This window comes from Fibroporia radiculosa (assembly GCF_000313525.1).
Source record: "Fibroporia radiculosa TFFH 294 genomic supercontigs, scaffold212, whole genome shotgun sequence".
NCBI lineage: Eukaryota > Fungi > Basidiomycota > Agaricomycetes > Polyporales > Fibroporiaceae > Fibroporia > Fibroporia radiculosa.
In genome coordinates, this window is record NW_012133182.1 from 121,937 (window position 1) to 140,841 (window position 18,905).

The 18,905-nt window shown below is 49.9% G+C and overlaps 5 protein-coding genes across 5 annotated transcripts; 4 read left to right on the forward strand and 1 right to left on the reverse strand.

Moving 5' to 3' along the window:
* Positions 1 to 243: 243 nt before the first annotated feature.
* Positions 244 to 3,557, forward strand: FIBRA_00489 (uncharacterized protein; the record flags this gene model as incomplete). Its single annotated transcript, XM_012322384.1, has 12 exons — positions 244 to 356; positions 533 to 785; positions 1,101 to 1,160; positions 1,238 to 1,310; positions 1,364 to 1,457; positions 1,508 to 1,917; positions 2,505 to 2,758; positions 2,854 to 2,988; positions 3,040 to 3,122; positions 3,176 to 3,279; positions 3,337 to 3,403; positions 3,461 to 3,557. The coding sequence occupies 12 exons, from the start codon at positions 244 to 246 to the stop codon at positions 3,555 to 3,557; spliced, it is 1,743 nt and encodes a 580-aa protein (XP_012177774.1).
* A 495-nt stretch (positions 3,558 to 4,052) lies between these two features.
* On the reverse strand, positions 4,053 to 8,172 carry FIBRA_00490 (uncharacterized protein; the record flags this gene model as incomplete). The annotated part of the gene is made up of 21 exons (XM_012322385.1): positions 4,053 to 4,105; positions 4,156 to 4,587; positions 4,636 to 4,740; positions 4,792 to 4,854; positions 4,905 to 5,207; positions 5,262 to 5,411; positions 5,467 to 5,555; positions 5,610 to 5,697; positions 5,753 to 5,853; positions 5,903 to 5,935; positions 5,998 to 6,085; positions 6,137 to 6,183; positions 6,239 to 6,296; positions 6,350 to 6,487; positions 6,558 to 6,730; positions 6,818 to 6,856; positions 6,909 to 6,984; positions 7,034 to 7,145; positions 7,198 to 7,279; positions 7,339 to 7,414; positions 7,467 to 8,172. 21 exons carry the CDS (start codon positions 8,170 to 8,172, stop codon positions 4,053 to 4,055), a joined length of 3,012 nt encoding a protein of 1,003 aa, XP_012177775.1.
* Positions 8,173 to 8,792: 620 nt separating this feature from the next.
* On the forward strand, positions 8,793 to 12,965 carry FIBRA_00491 (uncharacterized protein; the record flags this gene model as incomplete). The annotated part of the gene is made up of 12 exons (XM_012322386.1): positions 8,793 to 9,122; positions 9,175 to 9,405; positions 9,483 to 9,596; positions 9,648 to 10,092; positions 10,141 to 10,842; positions 10,903 to 11,144; positions 11,202 to 11,567; positions 11,621 to 11,986; positions 12,046 to 12,246; positions 12,306 to 12,468; positions 12,541 to 12,574; positions 12,758 to 12,965. The coding sequence occupies 12 exons, from the start codon at positions 8,793 to 8,795 to the stop codon at positions 12,963 to 12,965; spliced, it is 3,402 nt and encodes a 1,133-aa protein (XP_012177776.1).
* Positions 12,966 to 13,725: 760 nt separating this feature from the next.
* On the forward strand, positions 13,726 to 14,472 carry FIBRA_00492 (uncharacterized protein; the record flags this gene model as incomplete). Its single annotated transcript, XM_012322387.1, has 5 exons — positions 13,726 to 14,011; positions 14,075 to 14,143; positions 14,206 to 14,266; positions 14,326 to 14,339; positions 14,405 to 14,472. The coding sequence occupies 5 exons, from the start codon at positions 13,726 to 13,728 to the stop codon at positions 14,470 to 14,472; spliced, it is 498 nt and encodes a 165-aa protein (XP_012177777.1).
* Positions 14,473 to 16,027: 1,555 nt separating this feature from the next.
* On the forward strand, positions 16,028 to 18,426 carry FIBRA_00493 (uncharacterized protein; the record flags this gene model as incomplete). The annotated part of the gene is made up of 13 exons (XM_012322388.1): positions 16,028 to 16,166; positions 16,214 to 16,311; positions 16,373 to 16,464; positions 16,512 to 16,555; positions 16,613 to 16,710; positions 16,774 to 16,946; positions 17,001 to 17,375; positions 17,434 to 17,642; positions 17,705 to 17,723; positions 17,793 to 18,026; positions 18,079 to 18,111; positions 18,171 to 18,199; positions 18,272 to 18,426. The coding sequence occupies 13 exons, from the start codon at positions 16,028 to 16,030 to the stop codon at positions 18,424 to 18,426; spliced, it is 1,698 nt and encodes a 565-aa protein (XP_012177778.1).
* Between the last annotated feature and the right edge of the window lie 479 nt (positions 18,427 to 18,905).

Genomic DNA, 18,905 nt, shown 5'->3' on the forward strand with positions numbered 1-18,905 from the left:
AATAAATCCACAGAACGTCAGAAAACTGATGTAACAAAGCCTATCTTCGTGATGCAGCACTAAGGATGGCCAAAACAGTCATAGCAAGTTGTGGTATTGCTATATGATATCACTGTAGTAAGCCCTCTCGAGTCCTCCCGCGCACGAGATAGCACTTACCTTTGGGGGCTCTCAATGCAGCAGCTCTTACAAATTGTCCTTCCACAGCCCGGTAGACAGTCGTCTTTTATGTCCTTACCATCAATGTCCATCGTGGCACCCTCAGCATCGTCCTCGGGATCCCACGATGGGAATTTCCGCCTCCTGCTCGAGGCGAACGTCAGTTCTGAAAGTCCCAACGACGGGCTGCTGCTAGCGTAGGTCGTATTTGTATTCAATGCAAGCGCAGACCGCTTTGGGGACGGTACAGGAGATACTGTAGGAGTTGAGGAACATGTCAGAGCCGGTGTCGGCGGTATGGAGGGTGGACATGCAGTGCACGTCCGCGCACAGATAATGCACGTCGGTGCTCGGCATCTAACGACCATGTTAGTACATTACCCGGGACTCACGATGAAACTGTCATGCACCGTGCGCACTGGGTTAAAAAAACTGGTTTGCCTCCATACGCGCGGTGGCACGACCGACAAACTGGAATCGAGAGTCTGGTCGAAAGCGTCTCTGGTTGCTCTGAGCGTATCCGTATAATCGAAGACGTAGGAAATTCCGTGAAAGACTGTCCCGGTCCAGAGAGTCGCCTGCGCTTGGAGGATGGTTTCTTGGTTGACCCAGATCCCATGGTAGAGGTCAAGTAGCAAAACAACTTGAAACAGGCCACAAGAAAGTAGGTGATGGGCACTCTGTGAACGGGATACCGGCATCAATCCACACGAGGCAAATATATATATATCGGAATTAAAAAAATACACTGAGCGGGAGTCGAACCCACGCCGCTTGCTAAACCTGATGGAAGGCAAGCATGATACCGTTTCACCATCAGTGTGATATGTGCTGTCTTCCTAATTCATTGAAATTGTTCTCTCAAGATGACAATTTGAACCCATCGCTCGCCCGAGTGTCACGGTCCATTGTACTTATACATATTTTCGACCTGTGACCAGGAGGATCTCTACTTTGACGACTCTATGAAGAACAAAAACAAGGCGACGAAATTCCCGGTCGTGCGTCTTGCTCTCGTCATTATACTTCCAACCTTCGTTGACCGGAACTGGGAACATCTTCGTTGTGATGTGCACAGGCGCGAATAAAGCGCATCATGCAGAAGGATGAGGAGGTTGGTAAGGTGGCTCAGGCAACGCCTGTCGTTATTTGTGAGTGCTTCATGTACACTGTTGCCATCTGCTACTCAATGTCTGGTATATAGCGAAGGCACTCGAGCTATTTCTAGCTATGATCATCGAAGAGGCCAATAAGGTAACGGCAGAGCGAGGGTCGAGGCGGGTCGAAGCGTATCACCTGTGTGTGAATGTCCTACTTTCAATTGTTGTATGCTTATCTCTGATCACAGGAAGCATGCAGTTGAGACAGTCGACATGTTAGACTTTTTGAAGGAGATTGTTGAAGCAGTACCAGACCCATCTGCGGGTGGGACCATAGACCTTGAGGTCGACGCAACCGAAGGGGGACGTAAGCGGCGCGGTACAAAGGGCAAGAAGGCAGCGGAGGGCGAGGCAACCCCGGCACCTACACGCAGGCGCAGACGGAAGGGCGAGGTGAAGGAGGAGGACGGTGAAGCACCGGCTCAACCTAGACGGCGCGGGAAGAAGAAAGAAAGGGAGCAGGAGAAAGAGCAGGAGCAGGAGCAGGAGGCTGGCGATGATGTGGAGATGGAAGAAGAGGAGGAGACTGCTAATGAAGATTCATTCAAACATAGCGGAGGAAGGGTGAAGGACGAAGACGACGATGATGATTGGGAAGGTTAGATTCGGACAAGAAAGATGTACCAATTGTACTCTATGTACTTTCAGTTTTTTTTGCCCTTCTTATTTCTGGTAATATCTCGATATCCAATCGCACGACAGCACCGGCAGCAGATGGGATAACGAGAACGGAGTCGCCTGGCAGCATTTTCGTCAGACGTTATAGTCGTCGCTCGTCATAGGGGCACACTGTCCATTGGCTTGTCCTTGCCGGGTCGTCACCCACTCGGATGCCTATTTCGGCGTCCAGTCAGTGACCCAGCGGTGTATATCACAACAGTCACCGATGTGTAAATTATGATTTTCTCAAAGTATGTGGATTAGGCTCGGGTCAGGAATCCCCAGAATACTTAATTGAAGTTGTGCTGAGGTGGTTGGTTGCAAGGATTAGAAGCTTGAGGTCTCCCTCCCCTCGAAGTCGATGTACTTGATCCTTCTGACTTGCCATATTCGGCGGAGAGAAGTTCAGGGCAAGGCGCACCGCGTCTTGACTGTGGCGTTGTTCGCGTCCAGCCCGAGTCCAACCTCCCCGCCACCATAGCACATATCTCCGACCTCTCTAAAGCATGGCTGATTGCTTGTTAGGGGATGATGACTTCGACGCGCACTCTGCGGGATCTTCTTCTATGGATAGCGCGAAGGACGCGCCAGAAGACGACGACCTTCCAATTCCAAAAGACTTCGGCCTTCCTGATCCTAACATCCTGGCTCAGGAGATAGCGGAAGAGACGCCCTTTCAGAAGCTTATCAGACACTGGATGAATGAACGACATGCGCCAGATATTTTGCCTGGACAAGAAATACTGCTCGGCAGGATTTTAGACCACGTTAGAAAACAGGTGAGCAAGTCTGCTCATACACGATGTGGCCGTTATTCGATTTTCATGAAGTAATATCCTTTACGTGGATGATGACTAACGGGACATAGTTCTAGTCCGACGATGTGCAGCTTCTGCGCGCGGATCCCGATTCGTCAGAAGACGAGCATTTCCGGATAATGCTAGTTCAAACAGAAGTCGAACGCGTCAAATTTGTAGTCCGGTCTTACATTCGCACACGATTGCACAAGGTGCGAACCTTCACCAGTGGGTCTCGTATTCGCTTATTCCTGCACATACAGATCGAGAGATATGCGCGATGGATAAATGTAACACCAGAAGTGCATGAAAAATTATCAAAAGCGGAGCTGGATCATGCAAAACGGTCTGTATCGCTTCAATCGAACCTATACATGAATGTTCACCCAATCTTTACAGTTATGCTCGCCTGGTCGAGTACCATTTCACCCAGTCGGTTCTACAAAGTTTACCACCGGAACAGCGGTCATTAGAGGACAACACCGCATTTATGCCCCCCATGAGTGCGTTGGCGCTCAATTCCTCACAGTATTATATTAATATTTGTACCTAAGTCTCAGAACCGGACAAGCTGCGTCCTGTATTTGTGCACGCTCTGCAGCAGTGTCCGCCAGTCCACTTACCCGAGTGCGTATCTTTTATTTTGCTTATTCTCGGGAAACCTCATTTGTGTCTACTTCACAGTGGAACGGCCATCGCTATGGAGAAAGGGCGGATATCATTGACTCCCTATCACGTCATTGAGCATCTTCTCGCTAGAGGTGAAGTAGAGCTTGTCTGAGCGTGCGCTCCTCGGTGATGTATAGTAATTGCGCCATGTTCTATCACACTCTTTGCTCTCTATTCCATTTTCACTGCTGTGCCTAGTGTACATGGAACATAGTCTGAGCTCCTAGACTGCACAAACATCTATAGTATCGCTTCAGCGTTGATCTAAATTGCTGCGGGGCGCGGATAGTACTGGACGATTTTAATAATGCACATTGTAACTTTGAAAGCAAATCGCGGGGCGATGTTTGGGCGAAGTTGTGTAACATTGGGTTAACGTAATGAACGTACTAGTGAATATCCGATAATATTCTACTCTGCCAACTTGCCCCAAGTGTATTCTGCAATTATATAACAAAAATGGATATTCTCTGTGGTGACAATATAGCAAAGAGAATGTCCAGGCATTCTTTTAGGCATCACACTCATGGCAATATTGACATCGACGAGGAATTTGTGCTTGGAGAGTGGCCACCTTCTAGTCTGCGACGAGATATGTGACATAAAATCATTGCCGTGTAGCTAAAGATGAGATGAGGATATCATAATCAAGTTTGGCGGCTGCGAGACGCGAGTGAATTTGGTTCGGTATTCTGAACAATCACACGCACCTTTCAGTACAAGCCGTGTGAACTCTAGAGCCAGCTCTGGGTGTTCCGCTTCCAAACGGCGCAGGTTCTGCACGCTAAGCTTCCAAAGCACAGCATGCCGCTCGACTAAACACGTCGCATTGCGAGCGAGACCGGATAGGGTAGACAGTTCTCCCGCAATTGTCCCTGGGACCATCGATTCTTCGGTAGGCGGCGTATGCTCGTTGAAACGATATATCGCCCTGAGAACCCCAGATTCGACCATATAGAGCCCGTCTGGGTCATCGCCTTGGTGCCAGAGAACAGCACCTGCAGGCAGGCACACACGCTCAAGATAGGATACCAGCGATGCGAACTTCTGTCGATCCATTGGGCCATAACTTGAGAATGCGTTCACAAGTGTTCTGTATGGCTCTGCAGTTTCCACGGTATCTACCTCGGGTGGAGGATGGCCTATGACAAGGTTAGAGTGCAGTGATAAAGGATATTTGCATTACAGACCTTGAGCAATCGTACGCCAGCCGGCATCAAGGATATGAGATTTTCTGGGGGTGACGGAAACCGATCCACCAAAGGATAGTAACTCATCCTGCCTACCGGGTAAGACTCGAATTAAAATCAATTGAGTGATCGCAGCATGATCTAGGGGTCACGTACCGACGTTGCGCGGCTCAGCCTTCTGTGCGGTGAACCAGGATCTTAAGTATGTGTTTTCAGTCCCTAAACATTGATGAATCAACATCAAAAACCTCATAACACAAAAGACTTACATTCCAGAGAATCATTAAATGTCGAAAACAGCTCCACACCTTCCATTTCCAGCAAACCCACGTTGTGCAAGGACTTCCCAACGTTCGACTCCATAGAAAATCCACAGAACACGAGAACGACTTTTCTCGTAGCCAGTATGCGTTGAATGCGCACAAAAGCCTCAGCCGCAGACATATCGACTCCAGCAACAAGGGCCAAGTCGAGAATAAGAAATCGCATAGGACTCCGAAGCCAAGCTGGCCCTTCCACAAGTGTCCTTATGGTCTCTTCGACGTGTGTGATGGTGCCAAAAAAGAGGAAGCCTAGGTGTGAGATTATGATTAATAATCTGCTACTAGGCAAGGCGAATGCATTACCTTGCAGTCTGAGAATAGTTGTCTGCTTGGAGACTTCCTGAATATACGCGCGATGGGCACCTGGCCTGCGCACAGAAGACATGACTGTCTCGCCGGTATGAAGAGATCGAATGCTCCTGCGCTGAGAACTCTGGACTACGAAGAAAAAACCTACACAATGACAACTATGAGGTTACATCTGGGAAACCAATGTTTATCAACTTACAGCTGACGATGATGCCAAAGAGCACGCCAACGACAAAGTCCCACACCGTCATGCAAATCATGATGCTGGCGATAGTTATGTACTCGGTCCTATGCGAGAGTTCAGCTACATGGCGGTACCGAGAGGGGCTCAAATGTCATCACCTGCTCACTCGATGCCTGGTGTCCCAGAGGGCTTCCTTGACAAGATCGAAACCTAGAACAAAAATCAAAGCACCAACCACCATGACAGCTGGACGCGAATTCTTTGTCAAAATAAGCCTACAGTTATGAGATGATCGGCGTACGTATAAAGGCAATAGGAGCGGTCCCAATGACGAGGAGGACTGCCGTTGCACCCGCAAGGAGAATGCCTGAGATGCGTGTGGTTCCCCCAACCCGATAGAATCTGCGTAGGCGTTAGTCATGCTGAGCACCGTATGTAAATGCGCACGTACAACAAAGTATTCACGTAGACCAGGTAGTTGGGTCTAGACATTGACGAGAATGTCAGACACATCTTGTCGGCGGGATCAGGAGGAGGAACATTTACACCGTGCCCAGTACACCAGCAAGTAGATTTGAGTATCCATGCGCTACCAGTTCTTTGTCCGTATCTACGTCATGATTCAACGACACCGCTGTGATATTTTCATCAGCAAAATGAATGAATCGGTCTGCAAAATACAGACCTAACGCAGGTACGTTTAAAGGAGGATGAAGAATATTGAAGAACAATCTAATAGAGCAAATTCGGATGATACATCTAAGCCAAAGCCGCTGTGCGCGCTTACAGTGCGAACTGCGTAGGCAGTGTAGACCATATTGCACTCCATTGAGTAGCCTTGAAATCTGCAACCACGTCAGTCAAAGAGATCACGTCGTGTATGCAGTCATACGCATACCAAATAGCCTATAAAACTGATACCAAGGTTCATGAGAGGCTCCCATATTAAACAACCATCCCTCTTGGCGCAGGGTACCTAAGTTAAGGCGCGCAGCGGCAACGACGATGTAGAATACTACTGGAATGATCAAAAAATCTGCAGGGACATAGAGCGGCAACAAGGTTAGTGCTTGATGACAGGGTACCCAATCTTGACAACAACTCACATATGGGGAATATCAGCTGATGCTCGAATCTATGCGTGATAACCCGAAGCAAAACTGCCAATCCGAACGCCGGTACCCAGAGTACAAGGTTACCAATGTTGAGGAAAAGTAGTTTGAATGTCGACAACGTTAGATCGAAGTCATCATCCGCCATCCGCGTGCTCACTGTCAACCTAAACGAAGATGATCAGCGCTCTGAACGCCTACCCGGACCGGCAGCGCCAGTCTGCGACATTCAAAGGAGAACGCATGTGACTGACCCTGTGATTATCAGGAACACGCCTACACCACCTATGCACCTGTATGTGACGTATTTAGCGAACGAAGCAAAGGAGACTTGAATGGACCCACCCTACGAGAATGTGTCGTGGAAAGAAACCGATCAGTGTGCCTAACCTTAAAGCCCCAAGGAGGAAGAAGCTGAGTCCTGTGATAGAGGTAAGATGTGCCGGAGGCTCCACGCTGGTGGTGCTGACCTGTGAGAATAGAAGACAATGCGAATGCAAAGATTGTTGTTGCGAGAATTTCGTGTGGCCTTTCCTCGCCAATTTGTGCCGCTATGCTGTTGGCAAGAATGTGGAAAAACGGCTAGGTGACGGCTATGTATCTTGACAAAGTGCACAGAGGGAAATACACATACCACAACCTCAATCATCATGCTTCCGTTTGCACCGGCGAAGCCACTTCCTCCGGCAGAATATACCAGCTGAGAGACAATTGTTCTGGACAATGTGACTTTGAGCGCCAAGAATACGACAGCATGCAGTCGCATTTTACGTACGAGGCGAAGAACATAGAAACGCCGATTCCTCCTAGGTCAGAGAAGACACCCGCAGCCGGGAATATGATCATGCCATCTGTCGACGGCGGTCAGTTGTTCAAAGAACAGGGTGTAAAAACGGAACTTACAGGAGATGCCGTCGAGAATATTGAGCAACGTGCCCAGCAGGACTGCTGACAGGGAGTGCACCGTGTTCTCTGCGATACCCCTCGCTGTCTTGATGGTTGGAAAAGAGGGCAAATGTCTGGCAGCGATATACAGCAGACCCCTCATACTGCGTTTACCATCAAAATGCGGGGACAGGTACCCATTACCGTTGTACGATGACCGCGAAGCTTCTAGGTCGGTTAACAGGGGTGCAGACTCTGAGGGCTCGCTTGCGTCTCCGACGTGGTGCACGTCCGAAGCAGAATAATTCGATGCCATCGCGTCGGCGAACGGTGAAGAGTCCTCATTTAACAACGGAGAGGATGACGCAACAGGGAAGTGAGGCGCGCATTCATTGGTAGGAGTCGTGCTGGGCGAGTCATATAGCGAGCTCGATAGCTTGTCATGATTTTGTCGTGCCAAGAGGAGTGACAGCCCAGAGGGGCCCGAGTGGCCCTTAGGGGTCAAGGTGCCAGTCTGAGTAGAGTCGGTCGTTGTCGTCGATTCCATGAGGTCAACTACGCTCCCGGTCCGATATGAAGAAAGAGATGGCACAGATAGAGACAGAGCGTTCATGTTAGCGGTACCAGCTTCGTCGGTAGGCTCTGATGTGTCTGGGAAGATGAAGGGGCTCTCCGAATGCAGCGATAGGCTTTGTGTCCGAAGAGAGAGGTTAGAAATGTGCATGGTGCTGTCTCGGATATTGTCTTGTGAATGGGGTAGTGCATTGCGAGGTCTGGAAGACTTTGAGCTGGAAGATACATAGCTTCTCGGCTGTAATAGACTGGTCACAGGGAATTCAATCACTGATCACGCAACCAGGCCTTCCTTCCCGAGTTTTAAATTATAGCAGCTTACCCTGCTCGCCGTATAGGAGATGTACTGATGCGCGAAACACCATGAGGCGATGGCGATTCTGCGTCAATTTCGCTCATGGTGGCGCGGTTCACGTCAACAGCCATTAGATCCGGTAGTCGAGGAATCTCTTGGAGACAAGAATACAAGTACAGGAAACTGTTACAAGAATGACCTAGACTTCATGGTAGGCTGACAAGATGAAAACGACATTCAGGGCGAGCGGATAATGGAGAAGGCTAAGAGATAAAGCATACGCGATCACGTGCGATACGCGTCGCGTCAGCAAATTAACAATACTTAAATAACCAGATAAAATATTATTCCGGAGAATTACTATGGTGTTCGGAAGCTACCGATAAAAATACTGTGCTCGAATCAACTGTGGGCTAGCATCCTGTCTCCGGGCCCTTGTTTGTGGTCGCCTTGCTTGAGTGGTGCCGGAAATCACAATGAACTCGAGCGATCTGTTCACGTTCTTGGACGATGCTGCTCCGGAAATAGACGATGTAGACATGGGATCTGGGACCTCGGAGACGCAGCCGGAAAGCTCGCGGAAGCGCAAAGCCGACTTGCCAGGACGAATTCGCTCTCCTTCGCCACAAGAGGACGTCAAAACTGAGAACGTAGAATCAGTCACTCCCCCTAAGAAGCCGCGCTTGGGGTCGCCAAAACCCATCGTTGTCGATGAAGTCGAGATAGAGGCAAAGCGAGAGGTTGCCGCCAGTGCAGGCCTGACAGGCGCAGTTGAAGCTGGGTCGCGTTTGGAGCTTAGACATCAGGTATGTTCTGCTTCAAACTCGAGGAATAGTTTATTGATCGGTTGTTTGTCAGGTCCGGCATCAAGTCGCAGTACCACCAGCATATCCTTATGTTCCCATATCAAACCATGTTCCCCCGTCAAACCCTGCTAGGGAGTACAAATTTACTCTGGATCCCTTCCAGCAAGTATCTGTATATGCCATCCAACGGAATGAGAGTGTTCTGGTGTCTGCACATACGAGTGCAGGAAAAACTGTCGTAGCTGAGTATGCTATTGCCCAATGCTTGCGGAATAAACAACGTGTAATATACACGAGTCCTATCAAGGCTAGTTCTACGCACTCTTACCTCGAGAAGCTGTCACGAATGAATATGTATAGGCATTGAGCAACCAAAAGTATCGTGAAATGCTAGCCGAATTTGGAGATGTTGGTTTAATGACAGGAGATGTTACTATCAACCCTTCCGCAACGTGTCTGGTAATGACCACGGAAGTGAGTGGATAATATGCGTGAGTTCATCTGCACAACACTTACTCCCAATAGATTCTGCGCTCCATGCTGTATCGTGGCTCAGAAATCATGCGTGAAGTAGCGTGGGTGATTTTCGACGAGATCCACTATATGCGGGACAAAGAGCGTGGCGTTGTTTGGGAGGAAACTATCATCCTTTTGCCCCATACAGTGCGCTATGTCTTTCTCTCTGCCACCATCCCCAATGCGATGCAATTCGCAGAGTGGATTTGCAAGTCTCATGAGCAACCATGTCACGTCGTCTATACCGATTTCCGGCCGACACCATTACAACATTATCTTTTCCCTGCAGGTGGCGAAGGAATTTACCTCGTCGTAAATGAGAAGAGTGAATTTCGAGAAGACAATTTCACCAAAGCGATGGGTATGCTGCAGGACAAGATGGGCGACGATCCTGCCGACCCAAAAAGTGGTAGAGGGAGAAAGGGAAAGTCTAAGAAAGGAGGGGAAAAGAAAGGTGCGTGGAGCACTTCGCGAACTACACCTGGAACCTGACAATAAGAAGGTCCTTCCGATATTCAGAAGATTGTGAAAATGATCATGCTAAAGAACTACAACCCTGTGATCATTTTCGCCTTCAGCAAGCGGGAATGCGAGGGGCTGGCCTTGACGATGTCAAAATTGGAGTTCAACGCTACCGAAGAGCAAGAAATCATCACCAATATATTCAACAACGCAATGGACAACCTGTCCGAGGACGATCGCAAGTTGCCACAGATCTCGAATCTGCTTCCGCTGTTGAAGCGTGGAATTGGTATACATCACGGCGGTCTCTTACCTATCCTCAAGGAGGTCATCGAGATTCTCTTCCAGGAAGGTCTAATTAAAGTCCTCTTTGCGACTGAAACCTTCTCCATTGGGCTGAACATGCCCGCCAAAACGGTCGTCTTCACTGCAGCACGCAAGTTTGATGGTCGCGAGTTCCGTAACCTCTCATCTGGGGAATATATCCAAATGTCGGGACGTGCAGGTCGGCGAGGTCTCGACGACCGTGGAGTCGTTATCATGATGTGCGACGAGAAGCTGGAGCCGACTGCTGCGAAGGGGATGATCAAGGGTGAGGCAGACCGATTGGACTCAGCCTTTCACCTGGGATATAACATGGTGCTCAACCTCATGAAGGTCGAGGGCATCAGCCCTGAGTATATGCTGGAGCGCTGCTTCTTTCAATTCCAAAGCAGTATGGGCATTCCGGTACTTGAAGATGGTGAGTAGCATCATTGACTTCACACTAGCTCGCATTTATATCTATTGCATCGGTACGTAGAACTACGGCGCGAAGAGGAGCGAAAAGAGTCGTTTGTCATCGCAGACGAAGAGCTAGTGTCTGAGTATTATGATTACCGGCAACAACTTGACCAAATGACCGCCGATTTCAACGAGGTCATCACGCATCCTACTTACAGTCTTCCCTTCCTACAGCCGGGACGTTTGGTGAAAGTCAAATATAAGACATTAGACTTTGGCTGGGGTGCTGTTATCAACTTCCAGAAACGGTTACCACCGAAAGTATGTCTTGTCTTCGTTTCCTCTCTTTGTCCCACGCGTTTATATCACCTTCCTTAGAATTCGCCGGTTCCAGACGAATTACCGCCTCACGAACAGTACATTGTAGACGTTGCACTGTACTGTGCGACGGGTTCGAGTCCCCCGAAAGACCGGAGCAGTATCGCTGCAACGCCCATAAGTATTCAGCCGTGTCCTGCTGGGCAGAAAGGAGAGCCCCTCGTTGTGCCAGTGCTGTTATCAACAATACATGCTCTCAGTCGATTGCGTATTCACTTGCCCAAAGACTTGCGCTCTCAGCAGCCAAGAGAAACTGTCTGCAAAAGTGTGCAAGAAGTCCAGAGCCGATTCCCGAAGGGTATCCCCCTTCTTGATCCCATCCAGGATATGGATATCAAGGATGAGAAATTCAAGGCGCTGGTTAAGGTACGCTGTTCATTTACAATGCGCAAAAGTGGCAATCGTTCACATCAAAACAGAAAATTGATCTCATGGAGCGCAAGCTGTTTTCGAGTCCTCTCCATAAGGACCCGAGACTATCAGAGCTGTACACGCAGTTCGTTCGGAAGCAAGAGTGTCAGACGCATATACGGGAGCTCAGGAAGCGCATACAGGCTACCAACGACGTGTTGCAGATGGAAGAGCTTAAATGCCGGAAGCGAGTACTGAGACGGCTAGGCTTCACGACGTCAGCCGATATCGTCGACATGAAAGGCCGAGTTGCCTGCGAAATTAGCACAGGCGATGAGCTACTACTGACCGAGCTGATCTTCAATGGCGTCTTCAACCAGCTTTCACCGGAACAGTGCGCCGGGCTCTTAAGCTGTTTTGTATTCACCGAAAAGGTTGGTGTTTCATTCCATGATTGAAAGCGGCAAGCATATTGATAGCTCATACGTCGCAGAGTGAACAAATCACCAAGCTCAAAGAGGAACTGGCTGCCCCGTTGCGGGTGATGCAAGAAATCGCCCGGCGAATAGCAAAGGTGTCGAAAGAGTCCAAGCTTCCCATCAACGAGGAAGACTATGTACTCAGTTTCAAAGTGGAGCTTATGGATGCCGTCGTACAATGGTGCAGAGGTGCATCATTCGCTGAGATTTGCAAAGTACGCCAGCGGGCTTGTCCCTCAATGATCTATGCTTGCTGATACTTCTTCCATAATAGCTGACCGATCAATTTGAAGGCAGCCTTATCCGCGTGTTCCGACGGTTGCAGGAGCTTATTCGACAAATGAGCCAGGCAGCAAAGGTCATCGGCAACACGGAGCTGCAAGAAAAGTTTGACAAGGCATCAGAGATGCTCGAACGACCAAACTCTGTGATCTTCTGTTCTTCATTATACTTGTAGCCCCTACTATTGTATTATTCAATAGTCCCGACTCTTGTGTCATCCTATGTAGACTATGACCTGTTGGAACTACCCAGTTACCACTTGTATGCGCGCCGCTGACCCAGCCCAACATTGTAGGACTGGTGTATTCCACTCGAACGAAAGGCCCGCTAGTGTACAGGCTCCTCTGGCGTTTAATTTCGACTTGCTGCCGGACGGTATAGACAAGCTTTCTTCGTTCCTTCTTCGACTAAAATTTCCTTGCGAATTGTCAACATGCGACTTAGCGCAAATCAAGCTGCAATTGTTAGCGACTGCCGCCTTGAGGCCGTTCAAAACGCACTGGAGGACTTCTTTACGCCTCACGTCCTCCTCTTCGATAATTGTGTCGTTAAGTTTAACCAAGGGGGCCTCCTTGACGAAGGCAACATTTATGCTTTCGTCTATGCGGCATTCAAGAGCTCTCCGAACGCATCGCGTGTCCCAGAGGTCTAGAATGCTTCTCCTGCAGGGGTTATACCGAATACCTTGTAGTGAAGCGCGTTAACCTTCCGACGATAGAGACTTGGATCAACGGCGCCAGCGAGGCCGAGGCGCAGTCCCGCGTCGACATGGCCTGTTAGGCGGTAGCCAACATCCTTCCGAAGAATCTCTCCTCCAGCCGGCGCTGAGATTAGTCTGATCCAAAGTGCGTACGCTCCTGTACGCTCAGACGCAAAGTGCGGACGTTCGTGCAAGACGCGGCTGCACTTATCATCCATTCTTCGGCGACTCCGACGCACCATTCTGCTATACCGGCGCCGCCTTTGTGCAGTTCTATTTCGTCTAGAGAGGACAAGTGGAGAATAAATAGCTCATAGTTATAAATGATGCCTCCATCGAAGTCCTATCAAGATCTGTCGATGAATATAAGGCTTACCCTTGCCTCTCTACAGGGTGAACGACGGCAAGAGATGAATCAATCTTGAAAAATCTCTTTCATGCCGACGGGGATGATTAGAGATTTTGCTCCAATGAGTGAATATATTTTTGTATGCTCAGAGAGCATCACATAGAGCCTGATGATCATTAGCATCATGAAAACAAACGAGATTGTTAATTTCTTCGCTCCAGGTTCTGGGATTTCAGGTAATATATGGGCATTGTGCACAGTTATCATAAAAGGGGTACGCGTCCTATCCATCGGCGTCGACGCCATAAGTACTCGGGCCCAGTGTGAGCTCAGCGCTAAGCGAATCTCTCCCAGACCACCACCATGGCATTCGAATTGGGCACACCCATCAACACTGCGCTGCTGCTCTACATTCTCTACTCAGTGCAGCGGATCCTCTTCCCATCAAACGCTGTCCCTGAGACGGCGCCGAACGAGTTCAAGACAAGCTACTCGTGGATACCCAAGACGCACCCGCCCACGCTCCTGTTCAAGACCTACACGCCAAAGACGCTGGAACCATTCAACGGCCAGGATGGGAAACGCATCCTGCTTGGGATTAATGGCGTCGTATATGATGTTACGGCGGGGCGGAACTTCTACGGGCCTGGTGCGTCGCCTGGTCCGACTTGCACTTCGGAATGCAACTTCATGTTCGTGTGTGCAATGGTAGAGGGAATGTACGCGAACTTTGCGGGACGGGACGCCTCCCGAGGGATGGCGAAGCAGTCTTTCGATCTCGGTACGCGGTATAGCCCGCCGGGCCCACTTCGAGCGCAGGCTGATCTGTTCGTGTGCCGGCAGAGATGCTCACGCCCGTGGACAAGGCGCTAGACAAGCTCGATGACTTGACTCCGGAGGAGATGTATGTTGCTTCATATCTCCCTCGTCCTCAATGATCTCACCTCCATTCCTTCTGCTCAGCGACAATATGCGAGGTATGGAGACCGATCATTCACATAACGGTTATCTGCGATGCTGTGCTCATTATCTCAACTTGTAGGCTGGATGGACCACTTCTCTAACAAGTATATCATCTGTGGCAAGCTTGTGGAGAATGATGCTGCTTGAGCTGTTTTATCATGACTAGAAATGATACAGATTGGAATGTGGACTAGTTCAGGTATGCTTCATTGTCTCTATCGACGTGCTTGGTCCTCAGCTACAGTGTACATATCCGTGGCGTCTGTATATTAACACTGTGTTAGGGCTATCGCGTGCCGGTCAAATGCATGAGTAGGCACAGTGAATGGGTGCTAAGCTATTTGTGAGGAGGCTGAAGGACGTCTTGCGATTAAACATGGTGTGACACCAAGAGAATACTTTGGGCACACGACCAGAACAACCAGGATTGCATCTGGCTTGAGCGTGCCGAAGGACTGATTGTCACTGCAGCGTGCTTTACGCATACATGCTGAGGTTAAGGATAGTGCCGGTATTCCAGAGATGGCATGGTTGATCGTATGCATATGGCGACGTTGGCTGGATATTCAACTGTAGCCATTCAATCTATCAATCCCTTGCCCCACTAGCTGCACTCACTGTGGTACGGCGCTGCAACTTCCGCTAGAAAATCCTTTCCCGTGGTGAATGAGTCACCCTAAGAATTTTGAAGGAATAGCTAGCCTGTCTGCATATTTGCTGTCTGTTCACCTTGTGGTAGCCGCACGCTTATGCCATGATCCTAGTAGGATATCCAAAATCCTCGCCTTCGGTCTCCTGTATTATTATTCTGTGACTATCTAATACAGTCCAGACATTATTATCTCCGGATTTCTGTGGGAGATAGACCACCCATAGAACCACTCACAACTCCGGTCTGTCGGCTGTGGACTGCACACTATCTTGTTCTCGTGTCACTGTACTATCACGGTTCAACCAAATGGCTTCAGCCTTCGGGTTCCACTGTGTCCGAGACGGCCCTGCCAGCACATGCGTCGGGACTCGGCAGGGTCGCTGGGTCCCAGAGCACCCATCAGCTACTCACATATAAGCCGTGATCGAGATTGCATCGGCTCCGGACGAGTCTCAGTCTGATGGACTTTCTCCTACATATATACTTTGGCTAGTCTCTGGATTTTAGTCAGTCCTTCTAGCTGCGCAGTCAAGACAACCAGGCCCAGCAGTGCTCGTGGCATTCAAAACGCATTGGTCCAGGCTTGACTTTTGCTTGACATGGTCACCTCGTACCCAGCGTGTCTTCGACGCGACCAGCTTGACACTGGAGGATCATGACGAGTACTCAAGCTCAAGCTTACCGGCGCTATGCATTGGCCTTCACAAACCACTGATAAGTAAGTAGACACAGTGATTGGCTCCCTGGATGCTTTCTGCCGACCTATGTGAATATTTTTATGAGACCGATACTCACCTACATGCTTAGGGTGGAACTCGCTTATCCAGACGCAGCCGCCCGAATATACCGGCGATGATCCTCCAATTCTGCCCAACGAGATCCATATGGTTCCGGATGGCCTCCCAGCCGAAATTGTGGGCGTTTGCAAGGCGAACAGTCACTGTTAAGAAGCATCTCCACGTGTGACCAACTGTCATTCATTCCCTGATTCAACTCTTTCCGTGTGTTTCCTTGTATCCATACTACTGACCCTGGACCGCTATCGAGGAGATGGGGGCCTTGCTCGAACTTGTCTGTGTCGGTCTCTTCTCTGCTGCCTTCTGGACGCTCTGGACAGTGGTTCAGCGTGTCTTCGGGAAATCCCACCTTGATAATATCCCCGGGCCTCGCTCCCAGTCGTTCGCTACAGGTGAGCAACGAGCGACGTCTCGAATGCTTGAAGTAAATTGTTTGCAGGAAATCTGGGCCAGTATCTCGCCCGGAATGGTTGGGCATACCAACAGTGGCTGCACAACGAGTACGGGCCCGTTGTGAAACTCAACGGGATGTTTGGGGTGAGTACTCGAGTCGAGGTAGCTCGATGTATGGGCAGTTAGTGCTGACATGGTTCTCCAGACAAAAGTGCTCTATGTCTACGACCCGGTGGCCCTATCGAACATTGTCGTGAAAGACCAGTATACCTATGAGGAGCCACAGGAATTTCTCCAGTTAGTTGATGTCTCGTTTCGTGCGGTAGTGCCTGACCCGTTCGCAGCACGATGCATCTCATGCTGGGCGACGGATTGCTGGCAACCATAGGTACACGGTCCCCTGTCAGCAGCGCTGCCGTGCGATAACCTCGTTGCCATCTTGCAGGGGAACAGCACCGAAAACAGCGCAAGATGCTGAACCCGGTCTTCTCGATCAATCACATGCGGCACATGACGCCCATCTTCTATGAGATTTCCCGCAAAGTATGCTTTCCATTCATACTAGACCAAACAGTAAAGACAATTCAATAAACCGTTCTCTCGTAGTTACGGGAGGCGATTGGGAGGAGGATCAAAGGGGGGCAGGAAGAAATGGACATCCTTGACTGGATGGCGCGTACAGCGCTTGAAGTTGTCGGGCAGGCCGGTCTTGGGTGTTCGTTCGACCCGCTCATCAACGATTCGGCAGACCAGTACGGACAGGCCATCAAGGCAATCGCGTGCGTCTCGTCTCTGCCTCCACTTCGCATGACCTTTTGAAGCTAGTCATACAGGCCAACGATCGGCCCGCTGCGCCTCGCGCGTATGCTCTTGCCGTTGGTGATGAACATCGGCTCGCCCAAATTACGGGGATGGCTCTTTCGGCTGATTCCGAATAAGAGCATACAACGCGCCTGCGAGATCAGCGACTTGCTTGACGAACATTCACAACGCATCTTCAACGAGAAGAAAGAGGCCATGGAGAAGGGTGATAATGCGGTACTTCACCAGATCGGGGAGGGCAAGGACATCCTCAGCAAATTGAGTAAGCCTCCCATTCAAGTGTCCTATGTACGGGATATTGGTAAACAGCGATTGATAGTGCAAGCCAATATGACCGCTTCAGAAGAAGACAGACTACCTGACAAAGAACTCCTCGGGCAAATGTCGTATGTCGCGCGTTTTGCCTTCATCTTTGCTCCATAAGAATATTGAGCTTCTTGCCAGGACGTTTATCTTTGCAGGCATGGAAACAACATCTGGTGCGCTCGCACATATCCTGCAGCTGCTTAGCGAGAACCCGGACGTACAGCACAAGCTGCGCGCCGAACTCCTCGAGGCGTACGGGGATGCCGATGAAATTCCGTACGACCAACTCGTCGAATTACCCTATCTCGACGCGGTCTGCCGTGAGACTATGCGATTGTGCGTCTTCCGTCTGTTCTGTGCTTTCATATACTCGTATTCATCGCTCCGGTATCAACCAGGTACGCTCCAGTTCCGTTCTTGTTCCGGGAGTAAGTGGCACGCCCTATGCCTCGGACATCGGTTTTAGGGCGGGCGCTGACTTAAACGATGTGCGACAGGGCGCGCAAAGACATCGTGATGCCACTCTCTGCGCCTCTACGTGGCGTGGACGGGACGCTGATGCACGAGATCTTGGTACCGAAGGACACGAAAGTCCTCCTCGGCCTCCACGCCTGCAACTGCAACCCGGCACTGTGGGGTCTCGACGCGGCGGAGTGGAAACCTGAACGCTGGCTCGCGCCGTTACCTGAGACGCTGACCGATGCTCACATCCCGGGGGTCTACTCACATCTGTAAGCTGTCACATACTGACTAGAGGAGCATCATTGTATTCACCTGTGGCAGGATGTCGTTCCTAGGCGGAGGACGAGCTTGCATGTATGTCTTTTGCGCGCATGAGTGCTTCAATTGAGCTGTGCTTATTGGTCAATTTACAGCGGCTTCAAGTTCTCTCAACTGGAAATGAGTGAGTGCATGGATGGTCTGGTATTTTCGAGCCAACATAACAATTCTGAATTTTGCCCTTTGTATTCTGCAGAGGTCGTTCTCGCCACTCTCCTGTCGTCCTTTACATTCGCACCTTCGCAGAGAAAAATCGTTTGGAATGTTGGCGGTATACAGTACCCCACCGTCGGCCTGTCAAGCGCCAAGGCCGAAGTGCCTATGAAGATAGGCTTTGTGAAAACTACGTGAGGCCCTGAGCTAGGATTAGGCGTTGTGCCTATTGCTTGTAACAATAGACATGCATTTCCATGCGTATCATATGGTCATTCGCTATTTAATTGTCCTTTTGTCTCCTCTTTAGACTGTTGGAATGCTGCGTGCGCGAGTGAGTGTAGGTCAGGAATTTGAGTTGATTACGCTTGACTCCATTCCGCCTACCTGGTGAATTTGAAGAGTGAATTCAGCTCTCACACTGGGTGCGTGACTGACCTATCCTCTGCTACGTCGTTTTGTCAGATTATTTTCAATTACGTACCTTGTTTTTCACTAGTTCTACAGCCCATAGTAGCGCCTTCAGTAATCCGTGGTCTCGTTGAAACACTGCTCGCTTGACGCGAGAGTTGGCCAGCTTGCCGATGGGACCTATGGACGGCGCGTCACCTCAGCCAGACATTGTGCAAACCGTCAGAGACATCATTGCAAGGCCCACGTAATCTGTACTGCTCTTC